At 34.7% G+C, this 17,958-nt stretch overlaps 1 protein-coding gene across 10 annotated transcripts in view; it reads right to left on the bottom strand.

Moving 5' to 3' along the window:
• Nucleotides 1-17,958, bottom strand: part of EMSY (EMSY transcriptional repressor, BRCA2 interacting) — a 97,341-nt gene that overhangs the window by 35,881 nt on the left and 43,502 nt on the right. For all 10 annotated transcript variants that reach the window (XM_081798870.1, XM_081798878.1, XM_081798871.1 and 7 more), the window contains 3 exons: nt 9,847-9,996; nt 6,891-7,061; nt 1,459-1,595 (listed from right to left, as the gene is read on the bottom strand). In XM_081798870.1, coding sequence (XP_081654996.1) covers nt 1,459-1,595; nt 6,891-7,061; nt 9,847-9,996 — 458 coding nt within the window. The remainder of the gene's footprint in view (nt 1-1,458; nt 1,596-6,890; nt 7,062-9,846; nt 9,997-17,958) is intronic.

Below are 17,958 nucleotides of genomic sequence, written 5' to 3'. Positions count from 1 at the left end.
TATGAATTTAGAGCTAAACAGGTTACAAAAATCCCAAGTTTAACTATCTACTGTAAGGGAGATTGTTATCTAAGGGAGATATGAAGTGTCTGTCACTCATGTTATTACTTATTTTAATACAAACACACCCTTCACAGCAGCAGCTTTGGAAGGAGCTCTAACTCATTTGCCAAGAGCCACTAGTTTGCAAATAGGCATGCCTATCTATCAAATAGCTTAATGGGCCCTGTCCAAGTATAATGACCCATTCAAAGCCTATCAAAACCAACTAGCAGGCTATTTTTTGAAGAAGCTCTTCTGATGTATGTGTGTAGACATGCCCAGGTAACCAAGCTGTTGAGTACAGATGCATATACATATGTGTAGTCTTATGCTCTGATCTGCTTGTTTTACTAGTACTTCCTGAGTCCAATTATTGCTGTTAGATATACCTAGCAGCTAGGATTCACACACAACTCTTCAATGTATGTGACCACAGGACTCTGGGTACATGACATCCCCTCTTACATATCAAATTCTATGAAACTATAAACCAGACTGTAAAAGCATTCTGAAAAGTGGAATTCTAATCCCAGGCTTTATTTTGGCTTACCATGTGAACTCAGGCTATGTTTTCCTACATGATGAAAAGATCTAATGCCAACATTATGAAGACTGCGATACCTAGGAAGCTACTAGAGATCTACTACAATGAAGTACGGCATTTTTTTCTAGCAAAGTGGGACATTACCAAGCCTAAATAGTTAAGTACCAAGAGTAACAACAATAAGAGAAAAACTACTTATTGAGGACTTCCTATGCGTCAGACGCTGTTTTAAGCACTTTTAAAACAGCTACCAGTTACTGAACAAACTCACTGGTAAAGATCACCATCCCCAACTTATAAATGAGGAAATTAAGGATGACAGAAGTTGAGTAAATTTGCCAAGGTCAAACAACTATGATACTAAGAGACAAAACCCAGGTATGTCTAACTCCAAACCTCTGCGCGACTGCCTTTACAACTATCAATGAAGCGGTTGATTTTTTTTTTTTTTACTAGCTCAAAGAGGTAAAAATGAAAGTAAATCCCCATCAATTAATTTTCTTCATCCCAAATATTTCTCTTTGCCCAACCTAGGCCAATACTAGCCTCGTGTCTACTGGCCAGAGGCAGGAATAAAACTGTCCTCTAACAGAGGTCCCACTGCAGTTAAGCCAGTGGAATCCTCCATCTGGACTAAGCTAAGCATCTAAATCATGGTCATAAGCAACTTAGCTATGAGCAACATGTTTTAGAAATTACTGTGAAAAATGGCATCAGTTGGTGGTGTTTTAACAGTTATTACATCACAGTAGCGGTAAATCAAACCATACAGGTCATTGTGGGGTTCTGAAGTCCTTAGGCAAATATTTGTATAGCTGGTCTTTAAAATCCTCAGTGGATTCGCTGAATCTGCATTATAAGCTCTTACTTACTCCAGCATTTAGCAATGTTGTGACAACGTTTTTGCCCGGGAGGCCTTGAATGGTCGTTCCTTTTCCTGTTGTCTTTTGCACAACAATCACATTGGGCTTGGAAGTCATTGGGATTGTAGTGATTTTGGTAGTCGTTCCTTAGAGAAGGGAGGAGAAAAGGAGGCCTGAGTTAAGGAGTGATATTTGGTTATTTCTGTTTATGCTGTATATAATTAATACATGTAGTTAATGTCATCCCGAGATGACATGAAGGTTGTCATAAGGATGAAAATGAAGGCTTGGAACAGTAAGTAGAAGTTGTCCTAGAATAAGAGAATATTAAGAATTGACTTTTACAGCAGTCATCTTCTTGGAATTTGAAAACTTGCACACCAAAATCAGAATCTAAAAATACCACAATCAGTTTCCCCATCAATATTCCTCCCCTGACTAGTTAATTGAAACAAATAAAAATCTGCATTCCACAACAAATGCTTCCCCAAACCCAGTATTATATTTATTTGATGAGTGTGGTGGGAAAATTCTTCAAAAAAGAACATTAAAAAGAGGTAAATACTTATCAAAATTGACATAACATTACTCTAGAGAAAATTTATGAAAATAAGCCATTTATGTTTATGTGATTAAAAAAAACAAACACCCATAGACCAAGGCACAGATTAAACACATGCTCTTGTAATCTGCAGCACTCTGAAGAGTCTGAGGGTGAAACTCCAATTTATATATTTATATAAATAAACTTATATTTTCAATAATTAAGATCTACTCGGTAGATCTACATCTGCTGATCCAAACATACTATCGTGTTCTCTTCTCCACATCCTTCCACAACCTGCTTCTCTTATACCTATCAAATTTGTACCCTATATTCTTTTGACTGTCACAGTTGGAAATCCTAGTGCAAGTCTTGCCTTGTGAAAGCCCCTTGAGCTCCAAAGGATCTTTTTGCATCCCTAATTCCTCAGTGCTTAGCACATACTGTACGGCAATTACTCAGTAATAGTTGTTCAATGAATATGTGAACAAACTCAATTTGTCACCAACATGTCTTCTTTCAAAATGTTATCAATGTCAACTCAATAGATAGACCCTCATCTCTTTTGGCTTCCCATATTTTCTCCCTATTTCAAGTTTCTCTATCATACAAATAGCTCTCATGCTCCCGTTATATCAAACATCTTTTAAAAACCAGTTTGACCCAGAAAGTGAAATTGGTCAAAAACCTTTCCAGGGTAACTGGTTGACTCAGTCGATAGAGCATGTGACTCTTGGGGTTGTAAATTTGAGCCCTATTCTGGATGTAGAGATTACTTTAAAATAAAACAAAAAAAAACCTTCCTAATCCCTATTTTATCTAGATAGTTCTAACTTTCCCTCTTAGGTGTCACAATCCTACATGACCTGACCCTTAATCTACCAATTTGATCTTATTTGTTCCTATTCCATAATATACACAACAAGCTCTAATAATAAGTAATAACTCTAATAATAAGTAATAAGTCTAATAAGTAACTTCTTCTAATAAGTAACTTCTTCACTATGGCTTCCTATTATCTGTCACATAGAGCCCAAATTCCTCTTAGGTTTCCAGGTTCTGCCAGACTTTAATTTTCAGGATTATCCAATATACCTCTTCTTCAGTGTGTTGTTGGTTTCCACATTGGTCCTTGAGCATATGGGTCCCAATGCTACTTCTATGCCTGTGATTTCCTCTGCCCATGAAAACAGGAAAGTCATACATTTCTTCTCTAGACTTGCATATCATTTATCAAATTTAGACTAAGCACAGAACAGGTACTCATTTAAAAACATGACCAATTAATATGTTCCCAAGAAGAAAAATTAAACAAAATTTTATTCTTTTCTACTAGACAAACAGCATTCCCTACTAGAGTTTTAGAAGTAAGGTTACACTAAGAATAAGAATATTCTATGGGTCCCTGGGTGGCTCAGTTGGTTAAGTGACTGCCTTTAGCTCAGGTCATGATCCTGGAGTCCTGGGATCGAGTCCCACATCGGGCTCCCAGCTCAGCGGGGAGCCTGCTTCTCCCTCTGACCCTCTCCCTTCTCATGTGGTTTCTCTCTTGCTCGCTCTCTAATAAATAAATAAAATCTTTAAAAAAAAAAAAAAGAATAAGAATATTCTAGTCAATTTTTGGCAATCTTATTACATTATATATCTTTATATTTGCCATCATCTAATGTCTTGTCAGTCCAAGGTAACACAGGTTACATAAAAATGCACTTTTATCCACACCAGCTTCACAAATGTTTTTCCCTTTATCTGTAGTTTTTGAATAGTAAGCTGTTAAGAGCCACAAAGACCACACTGCCCATTATTCATATGTATCAACTTCAACTATTAATTAACTTTAATCCCTCATACATGATTGATTACGATGACTCCTTCAATAATACAGGCTCACTAAATACTTGGTTAATATAAGTGTTTTTAGAAAGTAAGCATTAAGGGGCGCCTGGGTGGCTCAGTCGTTAAGCGTCTGCCTTCGGCTCAGGTCATGATCCCGGGGTCCTGGGATCCAGCCCCGCATAGGGCTCCTTGCTTAGCAGGAAGCCTGCTTCTCCCTCTCTCACTCCCCCTGCTTGTGTTCCCGCTCTCGTTGTGTCTCTCTGTCAAATAAATAAATAAATAAAATCTTTAAAAAAAAAGTAAGCATTAAAAATTATCTCAAGGAAATGTTAAACTAAGTTTTAACCAAAGTACAAATGTATCTGATAGGCTCTCTATATATACACATATAAGTAAATATCTGATTCTAAGGAGTTAAATAACTGCAAAAATAGTCATGCCTTCCATTCAGTTGCTTATTCTAATGAAAAGAAAAAGTTGACCTTTCTAAAAAGCACTTTGGAAGCATGACTTTGCTTTCTAGAGAAAAGGAAGTAAGAACTTCACATAATAATTTATGTATAATGGGGTGCCTGAGTGGCTCAGTCAGTTAAGTGGCTGCCTTTGGCTCAGGTCATGATCCTGGAGTCCTGGGATTGAGCCCTGCATCAGGCTCCCTGCTCAGTGGAGAGCCTGCTTCTCCCTCTGCCTGCTGCTCGCCCTGCTTGTGTTCTCTTTCTCTCTCTCTCTCTCACTCTCGCTCTAGCTCAATAAATAAAATCTTTAAAAAAATAATTTATGTATAATGATGTTTATCACGGGATTATTTATAATGACAAAAAAAACTGGAAGCAACCTAAAAACATTCAACAATGAGAAAATGGCTAAATTATGGTGCATCATATAAGAAAATATTGTGTAACCATTAAGTGGGGGCAGAGGAGGTGTCAAGATACATTTAAAAGAATAGGAAAATAAGATTATTCTGTGAAAAAATGGGAAAAGCTGATTATATTAGATCTCAATGTAATTTAAAAAATACACACACATACACTTATAACCAAAAAATTGAACAGAAAAAGAAATGAACAGAAATACATACACTTAAATCTTAACATATTTCTCTGGATGGTAAAAATTATATGTTTTTAATTTTCTTTGTATCTTTCTGTATTTTCCGAATTACCCACAATAAGGTGGAAAGTATCATTTTTCTTTTTAAAGCCTTCTATTCTTACAGCTAGACGTCTGGGTATCTTTTAAGAAAAGCATTTCATTTTTGTTCGTGGGATAGGGGAGTCGGGTAGACACAAACTCTAGAATCCAGCATTTAATTATGGATTATCCAAATTCATCCAACTAGGCTTACCAGTTCACTGTGAATAGATAACCAGGGACTGAAAACTGCTAATAAACTAACCTGTAATCCCACTATCACGAAATAAAAAAAACATTATAAAATAAGAAAACTGTCTTTATAAAGAATATTGATATGTAACATAAGGATCAGTTTAGAGCAGTCAGAAATGAGAGATTCCTTAAAATAAAAGTGTCAGTGAAGCAGAAGTAGACACAAAACAAGCTCCATGCAATGAACAGCACTGTTTCAACTTTGTGCCAAGTACATCCTATTGTGCTGGAAAAGTTTAAGAACTCTTCTCATGTATACCCAATATACTTGAAAAAGCAGCTAACCATTGAGTTGTTTTGTATTTACATACAAAGGTGGATAAAATGTATACATGTAGAGGGTATATATCTCTGCTTCTAGGAAAATATGCTTGCTTACTATACTGCTCTAACCCGATACAAAGCAGCTAAATCATAAAGAAGGCCTGAAAACAGTGGCCTCAGGACATCTAGACATTCCTTCAAGCTATAAGGTTATTATGAATTCATATAGAAGTAAAGAAAAACCATTATGGTTATAAAAAGCTACATACCAATGAAGAATGACCACTTTTTGAAAAACATTTGAGAATGTGCTCTATACCATTAAGATACTGTCATGTAATAAATCAAAATTTGAGTTTTCACGGAGTTATTTAAAAAATCCTCTTAAAGCTGGAGTATGATGATTCTTTCCTTACTGGTTTCACCCTCCTCAGTTTGGCAAACATTGGATTTTCTCACTTACACTTAAAAATAGAGCCAATATTAGCAGTTTTAAATACAGTGCTTTATGCCAATACCATGCCCTGCTTTGTTTTTTTTATTCCCTGAGTTATCAGCAACATCATATATTGCCAGGAACTTCAATCTCTTCACTTTAAAATGTCAGAACAACTCACCTGGGGCATACAAAATATGGCTAGTCTACAAAAATGGTACACAGTTAAAGTCCACAGGGCTTGCTTGATGAGAAATTATTTACATAATTTTAATTAAAAACCAATAACGAAAACAGATGCTATGTTAACATTCCACTTCGGAGTCCATAGTCCAAATACTGCAGGAATTAATGAGCTGAGAAAAACCAGGTTAAAGTCCCAAAATACCAATAAATATTAGCTTTCACTGAGTAAAATATTTCTTAAAAGTAAACAATCAATATAATGGTGAAAAGAAAATAAAGATACTCAAATATTTTTTTTTAATAAGCTAAAGTGACATTAATAAATGAAATTATAAGATATGGTCCCTCAAAGATGAATAAATCCTAGTTCTTTCTTCCTCTATCTAGCTTGTGTGGTCTTAGATAGGTCAATTTCACCTCTCTAAACTTAAATCTGGCTGTACCTGTCATCTGTGGGTGATACCAACGATTCAGATTTATCCATTCTGAAAGGACTGACAAATGGGAGAATACTCAGTAAATGAAAAATCTCTATACAAATATAAATCATAGTAATTCCACTCTGATTAAAAACAACTAATGTTCTATTTTAAAACTGTCAAAAACTTAATGTGTGAAAATTTAATACTAGAAATAAAAAACTAGACTTAATCACTAAATATCAGGACTAAAAACAAAGCTCCAGATTTCTAAGCAGAAAACAGATCTAACAGAATCCTTCAACAGTGAAATGTTTTTTCCTCTTACTGGTTACCTATAGCTTTAACGTATTTCAGATATACCTACCAGAAACTATATTACTGCTAATTATCTTGCCCCCCAAGGTAGCTAATGACTTGGGTACTACTGTGATGATGCTACCACTGGTAGTTTTCACATAGGTTGCAGCTCCAGGGGTTGCAGCCATCCGACCTATGGACGGGCTCACTGTTGGCCGGGTATAGGTTGCCTGTGTGCCTATGAAAAGGGAAAAGCCAAAAGAAAAACTTGTCATTCCTTATAGAAGAATGACAATTTACACAGTTTAGCTATAATTCAATGTAATCTACATTGCTTTAACTTGAAAATGGACTTTCAAGGTGTCAAGACATTAAGTAACAATTTATAGACAGTTTTCAATGCACATAGCAAGAACTACAGCCAAGTCAATTTGGATTAATTTTACACATAAAATTTTGTGATGTGTTGCATCAAATTACCAACCTCAAGAAAAAGTATAACTGTGTTCCTTTCTTCCACTACCCTTCTTCCACTAGTTCTATGCCAAAAGAAACTTAAATTTAATCATCTTTCCTGCCAGAGCATTTTAGATAATTCTGTTACAGATTTTAAGGTCTCTACATCTGTTTTATGCTGTCACAGTGCCAAACCCAATGTCAGCATTCAGCAAATAAGGCAGTATTGTTTGCTTAAAATTTTAGAAACTTACACTATTTTGTACTCTGCTACTCTCTAAATATATTTCTATCTTTTAAAGAATTATTCCATCATTTTACTAGAGATTAAAGTTGAAGCTGCCAAGAGTTGCCAGGAATATTTCTTTTGGCCAAAAAAGTTCACTATTTACATATTTCCTCAACTCTAACTGACCCCTTAGAAAATTTTTCTTCATGTCTCTCAAAGGATTTTGCATTCTTCCCCACTATTCCAAAGATGTTTTTCTTTTCCCAAACAAGAATTAAAAACTAACCAGATGAGCCTGTTATAGTTTCCTACAAGTCCAGTAACTCAGAAATACTATTCCTACACTAAGAACTATTAGTCTGGGGAAGAAAGAAGATGACTAAGATAATACCTTCTTTGACAGGAAAGCATTTTTTCATAATAATTAGAATGGTCATCGTGATAACCATTTTCAACAACTCCCTCCCTGCAAAAATGCTTTTATCAAGATATTTAAAAATTTTTAAATACAATCACAACCCAAAAAAAGGAGAAGGGGAAGAACATTAAGTAGAATTAATTTAAGTCAGTTACAAACATACATTTGAATCTCCCTCAAAAAATCTAGTGCAAAGGGGGCACCTGGGTGACTGAGATGATTAAACGTCTGCTTTCGGCTAAGGTCATGATCCCAGGGTCCTGGAATCAAGCCCCACATCGGGCTCCTGACTCTGCGGGGAGCCTGCTTGTCCCTCTCCCTCTGCCTCTCCCCCTGCTCATGCTTGCTCTCTCTCTGTATCTCTATGTCTCAAATGAATAAATAAAATCTTAAAAAAAAATCTAGTGCAAAGTAAACATGCTACAAACATAGTGTGAACCAGCTAAATTTTAACAAAAAATTTTCCACTTAAGCTTTTGTTTTAAAAATAGAAACACCTTTTCTAACAGAGATACACAGGCACAGACAGACACATTATTATTTTTTACTATCCTTCCCTAAGGTAAAGAATCATATATGAATAACACTATTATTTTTGTACCAAATGGAAAAAAGTTTGGGGCAGGGGGGAGGGGTGGGGAGGATGGAGTATGATAAATTTAATGCAAGAATAGCGTGTTTTTAAAGCACAGGTTTTGCAGAGACAGCAAGTAGAATGGTGGTTGGCAGGGACTGTGGGAAGGTGGTAATGGAGAGTTATTGTTTAATGTGTAGAGTTTCAGTTTGGGAAGATGAAAAGGTTCTGAAGCCTAATGGTGATGATGGTTATAAAATAACATGAATGCACTGAATGTCAATGAACTATACACTTAAAATGGTAAATTTCATGTTCTATTTTACCACAATTAAAAAGAAAAAAAGAGAGTCAAACAAATGGGGGTTCAAATCCCAGATCTTCCTTTTATTGGCTGCATGACTTTGGGCAAGTTGCTTAACATCAGTCTCTGTTTTGCTGCTAAAAGTGGAGACATTAAAGCCTAAGGAAGATTAAGTGTAATGTCTGTATAGACCTTTACATCCTGGCCAATAAATGATAGCTTTATAAACTTGAGACAGGTATCATTTTACACTATTTACATTCTATCATCTAAGTAGTGGCCCTTCTCAAAAAATCTGGTAAGAGTTATACAAATTTAAAATAGTAGTAATAGCTAATTCTTACATTAATTAATAATAATAGCTATTGAGCACTCTGCTGGGGACTGTACATACCTGATTTCCTCTAATACTTATAATAACCTTATGGTACAGGTATTGTTATCCCATTTAAACAGACAAGGGAAAAGACTTACAGGGATTAGTAACCTGCTCAAGGACACAAAGGGTGGTACTATTTAAAATGTTCTACACTGTCACTTCCTTGGGCATAGCCTGGTTGTTCTCATATATGGGCAAAATGGCATCCTGTGCTTCTCTCAGTCTGAGTAATGCTTACTACACCGCAATGTAATACAGACTTTCAACCTCCTAAGAGTGCAATCCTTCTGGGCTGGGAGAGTGTGTTTTCGGTTCCTCAACAAATCCTGACTAAACACCTACTTGCAGACCAGCTCTACATATATATGGTGAATAAAACAAAGACGGTCCCTTATCATGGAGCTTATGGTCTAGTAAGGTGAACTACATTAAATCAACAAACAAGTAGTGAAGAAATTAGAAACTGTAGTTATGTGCTATAAAGTAAAAGAACAGAAGACCATGACTATAATAAAAGAAAGCTAATTTTAGCTGGGGGGGAAAGGCTCTTAAAGAACTGTCTCATTAACCTCTATATCCCCAGTATCAAGCACTATGTTGATACAAAGAAATTACTCAATGACTGTATGATGAATGTATGGACTGATGCTCGAGAAAACTTACCAGTAGGAGTGGTTACCAGTTTAGTTGTCATAATTGCACCATTACTGCTAACCACCATAATAGGGGAATTGCTACTGGTGGGCAGAGTTGCTGTCACTGGTTTGGGTAAGATTTTACTTGGTTGAACTTGTTGTGTGATGATTTTAACACCTTTGAAAGAAGAAAGAGAAATCTCAATACAGATTATTTTGAAAAACATTTTCCTTACACCAACCCAAGAGGGCAGTAGTTACACATATTTGCTCAGTCTTGCCTAAAGAGAAGCTTTTTTCAAAATGATTAAACTCTCAATTTTTATTCCTTAAATTCCTATCTTTCCTGATTCCTCTCATTCAAGAATATAATTAAGATATTACAGAAACTATTAACAATTTCTTTAAAAAAACATTTTTTCCTTTTGTCTATGATCACGTCAAATAAGAGCTTTCAAACCAAATTAGTGTAATGATGTGGAATTTTTTACATTTTTCAAAATTTTTATTTAAATGTTAATTGTTACATTGACTTTCCAAGTGTAAAATATCCATTTAAAAGAAATCTCTCAAAAAAAGTAAAATAAAAAATAAAATGAATCTCTCATGCTAACTATAAATTTAAGTACTAGTAATTGTTAACTGAGGAAGGAAATTTTTGGTAACACTTTTCCCCCTGACTAACTTCACTGAAAAAATCCATGGGATGGAGTATATTGTCATAGACAACTAAAAATTATATTACTTTTTAGATAGTGATTTAGGTTGAGATATTAGGAAGCAAATACATCTATTTATTTAACAACCTTAAATAATTTTAAATTTTTTTAGGCCAACTAAGAAGTTAAAATTATGATCATCACCTAGGCGTAACTGGGCAAATTATTATCTCTATAACTCAGTTTTCTCATCCATAAAATAAAGATACTATCAGTATATACATTCTTGGGTTGTTATAAAGATTAAATAAATCAAAACTATAAAGTACCTAATGCATAGCAAGAATTCAATAAAGTATTATTACTGTAAAGATAAAGAAACTCTGATTATAATAAATCATAACCAGTGAAGTTGTAGGGAAAAAATTTTTTCCAGTATTATCTCATTAGTGAATTACAATAATGCTTAAGACACATAAAAAGAAGTACACCTCCCCCAATAACCACAGACAGAAAAAACTTAATGGAATCATAAGAGATTACTTTGCTCAGTCCTATGCAAATAGACTGAAAATTTAGATCAAATAGATTATTATCTAGAAAAATATTAGTTATCAAAATGGACTTCAGAAAAGACAGGTATCTAATTAGACAAATTTCCTTAAGATAAATTTTAAGGAACTCCTCCCCCTTCATCAATAAATAGTAGGCCCAGATAGTTTCACAGAACAATTCTATAGTCTGTAAAAAGAAGATAATTACAATGTATTTAAAACCATTCCTCTTTAAAGTTCTCATTATCAGAAAAAAAAAAAATTTGTAACTGTGTGGTGATAAATGTTAACTAAACTTGTTGGGGTGATTATTTCATAATATATACATATATCAATCAAATCATTATGTTATACACCTAAAAATAATACAATGTTATATGTCAATTATATCTCAATTAAAAATGAAAACCATTCAGAGATCAATTTCTGACAAGAGAGCATGAGGAGCTCTGCTAATCTGCTAACCCAATGGAACTAGTAAAATGATAACCAATGAGAAGCTCTGGAAATAGTCCCAAGGACAAATGAAGAAACATCTATTTAAGAGTATGTAGAAAAATCCGGTAAGAAAGGAGAGATCTGTGGTATTTAAACTAAGACCTGTCCCTCCTTACCCACTAAGAGGGAGGGAAAGACTCCTCCCCAGACTGCTGTAGTCAAGAACACAAGGTTTCCTCTTATTCCAGCTCCCTGTTAGAGGGCTTTCTTCTGAGGAGCAGTAGGACTTCAGTTTACCTCAGGTAGGTATTGCTGCCCCCAGGTAGATATTGCTAAGCCCCAGGCAAGTGATGTCAAGAAGTGTGCATTCCCTTCTTCTGCCAAGCCCCCAACTGATGGAACAAAGGCTATACTTTGGGCACAACGTTACTGAGAAACTGGAGTCCTGATCACCATTGCCCTGGCTTGTGAGGTGGTGGCTCTACCACAGGAAGCAAGCCAAGAGGATGTCAGGTTGTTGCCCACACTCCTACCCTTGCCTTCACTGAGTGCTCAGCTTCTAGAGCAGGAGTGTCATTCAGAGAAGAGCTCCAGAGCTGCCTGAGGGTAAAAACAGATAATAAAATAGATAGTTTGCAATCTCTTCCCAAAGGAACTGGCTTCGTTTGTAATAGAGCATGGAGAAGTTCAAATTCTCAAGAACAGTTGAGGACGTGATGAAAGGCAACTGGAAGAAGATTTATGGATTTAAGAAAAAACAGTGGGGGCGCCTGGGCAGCTCAGTTGGCTAAGTGTCTGCCTTTGGCTCAGGTCATGATCTCAGGGTCCTGGGGTTGAGCCCTGAGTCAGGCTCCCTGCTCAGAGGGGAATCTGCTTGTCCCTCTCCCTCTGCCTCTCAACCCTGCTCATGCTCTCTCTCAAATAAATAAAATCTTAAAAACAAACAAACAAAAAACCCTGACATTCAAGACAATAGGCCAGACAGCTTGCAGAAGAGAACTGAGGTATAAGGAAGCTAAGAGGAACCATCTGTGGTCAGAACAAATACACCTCTGAAACTATTCCAACAATTTAGACTAGTTTGTAAAGCAACTTAAGACTCCAAGACACTGTTGAAAACAATAGAGTAGTTTAACAGTTGGGTGTGGTCAGAGAAAGAGCAGGAGAGAGTCACACTGATTCCACTGTCATCTCAGAACAACTGTGAGCATACCCAGAGCTGTAACTCCCTAAGCAACAGCATCAAAAGCTTACTTCATTAAAATAATTGATCTAGTTACAAAACAACAAATGGTGAAGTAAATAACAAAAAAAATCACAGACTGGGAAGGTACAAGAAGACCAGTATCTAGCTACAATATATAATGCCTAATATCTAAAATATCAAGGGGTGTCTGGCTGGCTTAGTTGTAGAGCATGTGACTGTCAATCTCAGGGTTCTGAGTTCAAGCCCCACGTTGGGCATGGAGTCTACTTTTTCAAAAATAATTAAGTAAACTAAATAAAATATCAATATAAATATCTAAAATGTCCAGTTACAACAAAATACAAGGAGGCGTACAAAGAAACAGGAAAATATGACCCATACACTGGGAAAAAAAGCAGGCAACAGAAATTCCCTATGAGAGCAAACACATGTCAGATTTAACAACAACAAAAGACTTCAAAGCAGCCATTATAAATATGTTCACAGAAGTACAGGAAAGCATGATGATAGAAGTAAAAGCGGGTATGATAACAAAGTTGCATCAAATAGAGTATTAATAAAGCAATAGGAATTATAAAAAAAGAACCAAAGGGAAAATTTGGGGTTAAAAAGTATAATAACTGAAATAAAAAATTCGCTAGAGGGGCTCAAGAGTAGATTTGAACTGGCAGGAAAAAATAAAAGAGCAAATGTGAAAATAGAGCAATTAGATTATGCAAGCTGAAAAAAATGTCAGAGAAAAAAGAATGAAAAAAATGAACAGAACCTCAGAGAAATGTAGAACAGCATCAAGTGCCCCAAACATATATGTAACAGAACTACCAAAAGAAAGAAGAGCAAGAAAAGAGAAGAAGAAATATTCAAAGAAATTGCTGAAAATGTCCTAAATTTATTTGAAAAGCAGTAACTTATACATTCAGGAAGCTCTATAAACTCCAAACAGAATAAACACAAAGAGATCTACAAACAGACACATCATACTAAAAATGCTAAAAGTCAAAAGCAACAGAAGAAATCTTGAAAGTAACAAGAAAAAACCAACTTATCACTTATAAAGGAACTGCATTAAGGTTAATAACTGACTTCTCAGCAGAAACTGTGGAGTTTAACAGGCATTAAGACAACTATTCCAAGTGTTCAAAGAAAAAAACTGCCAACCAAGAATCCAATATCCAGCAAAGCTATCTTTCAGAAATGAAGGCAAAATAAAGACTTTACCAGATAAACAAAAATAGAGGGAATCTGTTGCTAGTAACAATGTGTTGCCTTACAACAGACACTAAAGGAAGTTCTATGATAAGAAGGAACAAGGAACAAAACTTTGATGTTCACTCTTGACAGTTATACTCAACATTTTACTAGAGACTCTAGTCAGGGAAATTAGGCAAGAAAAAGAAATACAAGGCATCCAGACTGTAACAGCAGAAATCATCTCTATTTGTAGATGACATGATCTTTTATATAGGAAATCCTAAGAAATTCACCTATAACTATTAGAGCTAAAAAATGAGTTCAGCAAAGGTACAGGGTATTAAATCAACACAAAAATCAGTTGCATTTGTATAAATTAGCAACAAATAATCCAAAAAATGCAATTAACAATTTCATTTACAGTAGCTTCAAAAAAATACTTAGGAATAAATTTAACAAAAGAAGTGTAAAATTTATACTCCAGAAACCATACAACATTGTTGAAATAAATTAAAGAAGATCTAAATAAACGGGAAAACATCTCATGTTCATGGATCAAAAAATTTAACATTATTAAGATGGTAATACTCCTAAACTGACCTACAGATTCAATGCGATCCCTATCGGAATCTCAGTTGACTTCTTTATAGAAACTGATAAGCTGATTCCAAAATTCATATGGAATTGCAAGGGACCCAAATAGTCAAAACAATCCTTAAAAACAGAACAAGATAATAGCAATTACACTTCCTGGTTTCAAAACGTACTACAAATCAGTGGTAACCAAAACAATGCGGCACTGGCATATGGATACACATACACATTAATGGAACAGAACTGAGAGTACAGAAACAAACCCACACATGTGGCTGACTGATTTTCAACAAGTTCAGCAGTGGGGGTGGGAGGGGGGGAGATAGTCTTTTCAATAAATGGTACTGGAACAAATGGATAGCCATATGCAAAAGAATGAAATGGGAGGCTTACTTCACATCATAACAAAATTAACTCAAAATGGCTCAAAGACCTAAATTTAAGAGGTAAAACTATCAAACACTTAGAAAAAGACAAAGAGATAAATCTTTATGATCAGGGATTTGGTAAAAGATTCTTAAATATGATACCAAAAGCATAAGCAACATTAGAAAAAATAAACTGGACATCACCAAAATGAAAAACTTTTGTAATAGGACATCATCAAGAAAGTGAAAAGACAACCAACAGAATGCCAGGAAATATCTGTAAATCAAATATCTAATAAGGGTTTAATATCTAAAATAGATAAACTAAAAAAAACTACTACAACTCAGTGATAAAAAGACAACCCAATTTAAAAATGGACTAAGGATATAAATAAATATTTCTCCAAGGAGGATATAAAAAGGGCCAATAAGCACAGGAAAAGGTGTTTGACATCATTAGTCATCAGAAAAATGCAAATCAAAACCACAATGAAATACCACTTCACACAAACCAGGAGGGCTAGAATCGAAAAGTCAGAGAATAACAGGTGTTGGAAAGGAGGACGAGAAACTGGAACCCTCATACACTAATGGAGATGTAAAATGGTACAGTCATTTTGGAAAACAGTCTAGTAGTTTCTCAAACAATTATACATAGTTACCATACAGCTGAGCAATTCCACTCCAAGGTATATACACAAGAGAACTGAATACCCAAAAACTTACACATGAATGCTTTCCACAGAATATACTCGTAACAGCCAACAGGTGGAAAAAATCCAAATGTATATCAATGGACAAATAGATAAACAAAACGTGAAATAGTATTTGGCCATAAAAAGGAATGAAGGACCAATATATGTATGTACCTTGAAAACACTGTTAAGTGAAAGAAACCAGTCACAAAAGACCACATATTACATGAGTCCATTCATATGAAAATCCAGAGACAGAAAGTAGATTAGTGGTTGCTTAGGGCTGGAGAGGCTGTCATAGGGAGCAGAGAATGATAACTAATGGTTACAGGGTTTCTTTTTGAAGTGATGAAAATGTTCTAAAATCAATGTGGCGATGGTCACACATATCTGTGAATATACTAAATACTACTGAACTGTACACTTTGAATGGTTATTTGAATGGTAAATTATATCTTAATAAAGCTTTTTTAAAAAAAAAAATTCCAAGCATTTTTAAAAAGGAAAACATTACAATTCTTTCTTGAAAGCACACATAACATTAAACTAAAGCCTGACAAAGACTGTACACAAAAAGAAAACTACAGACCAACTTCCCAAGACTAGCAATACACAATCAATTCCTCATACTGGGATAAATTGCAAAATATTTAAATGTAAAAAATGTGAACTGTAACTATAAATCTAGAAGCATTAAAGACTACACTGATAAATTCAACTATATAAACACAAAAAAAAGATCTACACAGCAGAAGTTCCCATAAAGTGAACAACAGACAGAAAAACGGGGAGGAAAATCTCTGCAAATCATGAAACACACACAAGGCTTGCTAATTATCCTGATATAATTAAAATTCCCAGAAATTGATGAGAAAAATACCACAGTAGAAGTATGGACAATGAATACAGACTGCACACAAAAAATAAAATACAAAGGGCTCTCAAACATAAAGAGTGTTCAAACTCACTCTAGATAGAAATGAAAATAAAACAACACAGAGAAAATGAAATACTTAAGTATAAATGTAACAAAACATGTACAGGATTTGTACACTGAGAACTGTGAAACACTGATGAAAGTGAAAGAAGAACTAAATGAATGGAGTGCCACACTCTGTTCATGAACTGGGTAACTCAATACAATGTCAATTCTTCCTAAACTCATCTAGAAGCTTAAAGCAATTCCTAGGAAAATCCCAGTAAAGTTTTACTACACACAGATACATTTAATCTTAAATTTATATAGAAAGGCAACAAAACTAGAATAGCTAAAATAATTTTGAAATAGAAAAATAAAGTGGAAGGAATCACTCTATCTACATTAGAGCTTCCTATATAGCTATTATAATCAAGACAGTATGGTACTAACAGAGAGACAGACACAAAGATCAATGGAACGAATGGAGTACCTAAAAATAAACCCACACAAATATGCCCAACTGATTTCTGACAAAGATGCCAAAGCAATTCAATAGAGTTTGATAGCCTTTTCAACAAAGGGTGCAGAAGCAATTACATCCACAGGCAAAAAAAAATTAACCTTGACCTAAACCTCACACTTAATTATATAAAAATTCACTCAAAATAGATTATAACTTAGATAAAACTATAAAACTTTTAGAGAAAAAAACAGGAGAATAATGTTAAAACCTAGAGCTATGCAAAGTTCTTTGAATTGATACCAAAGACATGATCCATAAGAGGAAAAACTGATGATAAACTAGACTGAATCAAAATCTAGTATGAGTGAACAACCCAGAGCTACTAGTGGGACTTCATTACTAACATATTCCTCCTATAACTATGATGGTTAGACTTCTTAAAGCAGTCATGGCATAAGACTCTACAATTGAGGAACTTAAGACAGATGGGGAAAATAGGGTTAGAAGACTGAGATTTTTGAGTCAATCTAGAAAAGCTTTTATAAGCATTTTCACATGGAATAAAAGAGAATCCAGACAACATAATAAATATATAATATCATATAGCCACACTATTAACACATTAACTATACCTTGTGCTCACTAGAAATTTTTTAGTATCTCCTACCCCTGCTGTTCAAAAGAGATGATTAAAAATTCATTTTTGGAATAAGACAAGCATTACCCTGATACCAAAACCAGATAAAGACACCAGGAAAAAAAAAAAAAAAAGAACTATAGGCCAATATTTCTGACGAACATAGATGCAAAAATCCTCAACAAAATACTAGCAAACGGCATCCAACAATACATTAAAAAAAATCATTCACCACCATCAAGTGGGATTTATTCCTGTTGCAAGAGTGATTCAAGATTTGCAAATCAATCAATGTGATACATCACATTAATAAGAGAAAGGATAAGAACTATATAATCATTTCAGTAGATGCAGAAAAGGCACTTGACAAAGTATAACATCCATTCATGGTAAAAGCCTTCAAAAAAGGTTTAGA

This window comes from Leptonychotes weddellii, chromosome 11, assembly GCF_054177405.1.
Source record: "Leptonychotes weddellii isolate Sample4059 chromosome 11, ASM5417740v2, whole genome shotgun sequence".
Lineage (NCBI taxonomy): Eukaryota > Metazoa > Chordata > Mammalia > Carnivora > Phocidae > Leptonychotes > Leptonychotes weddellii.
This window is presented reverse-complemented; position numbering and strand designations above follow the sequence as displayed.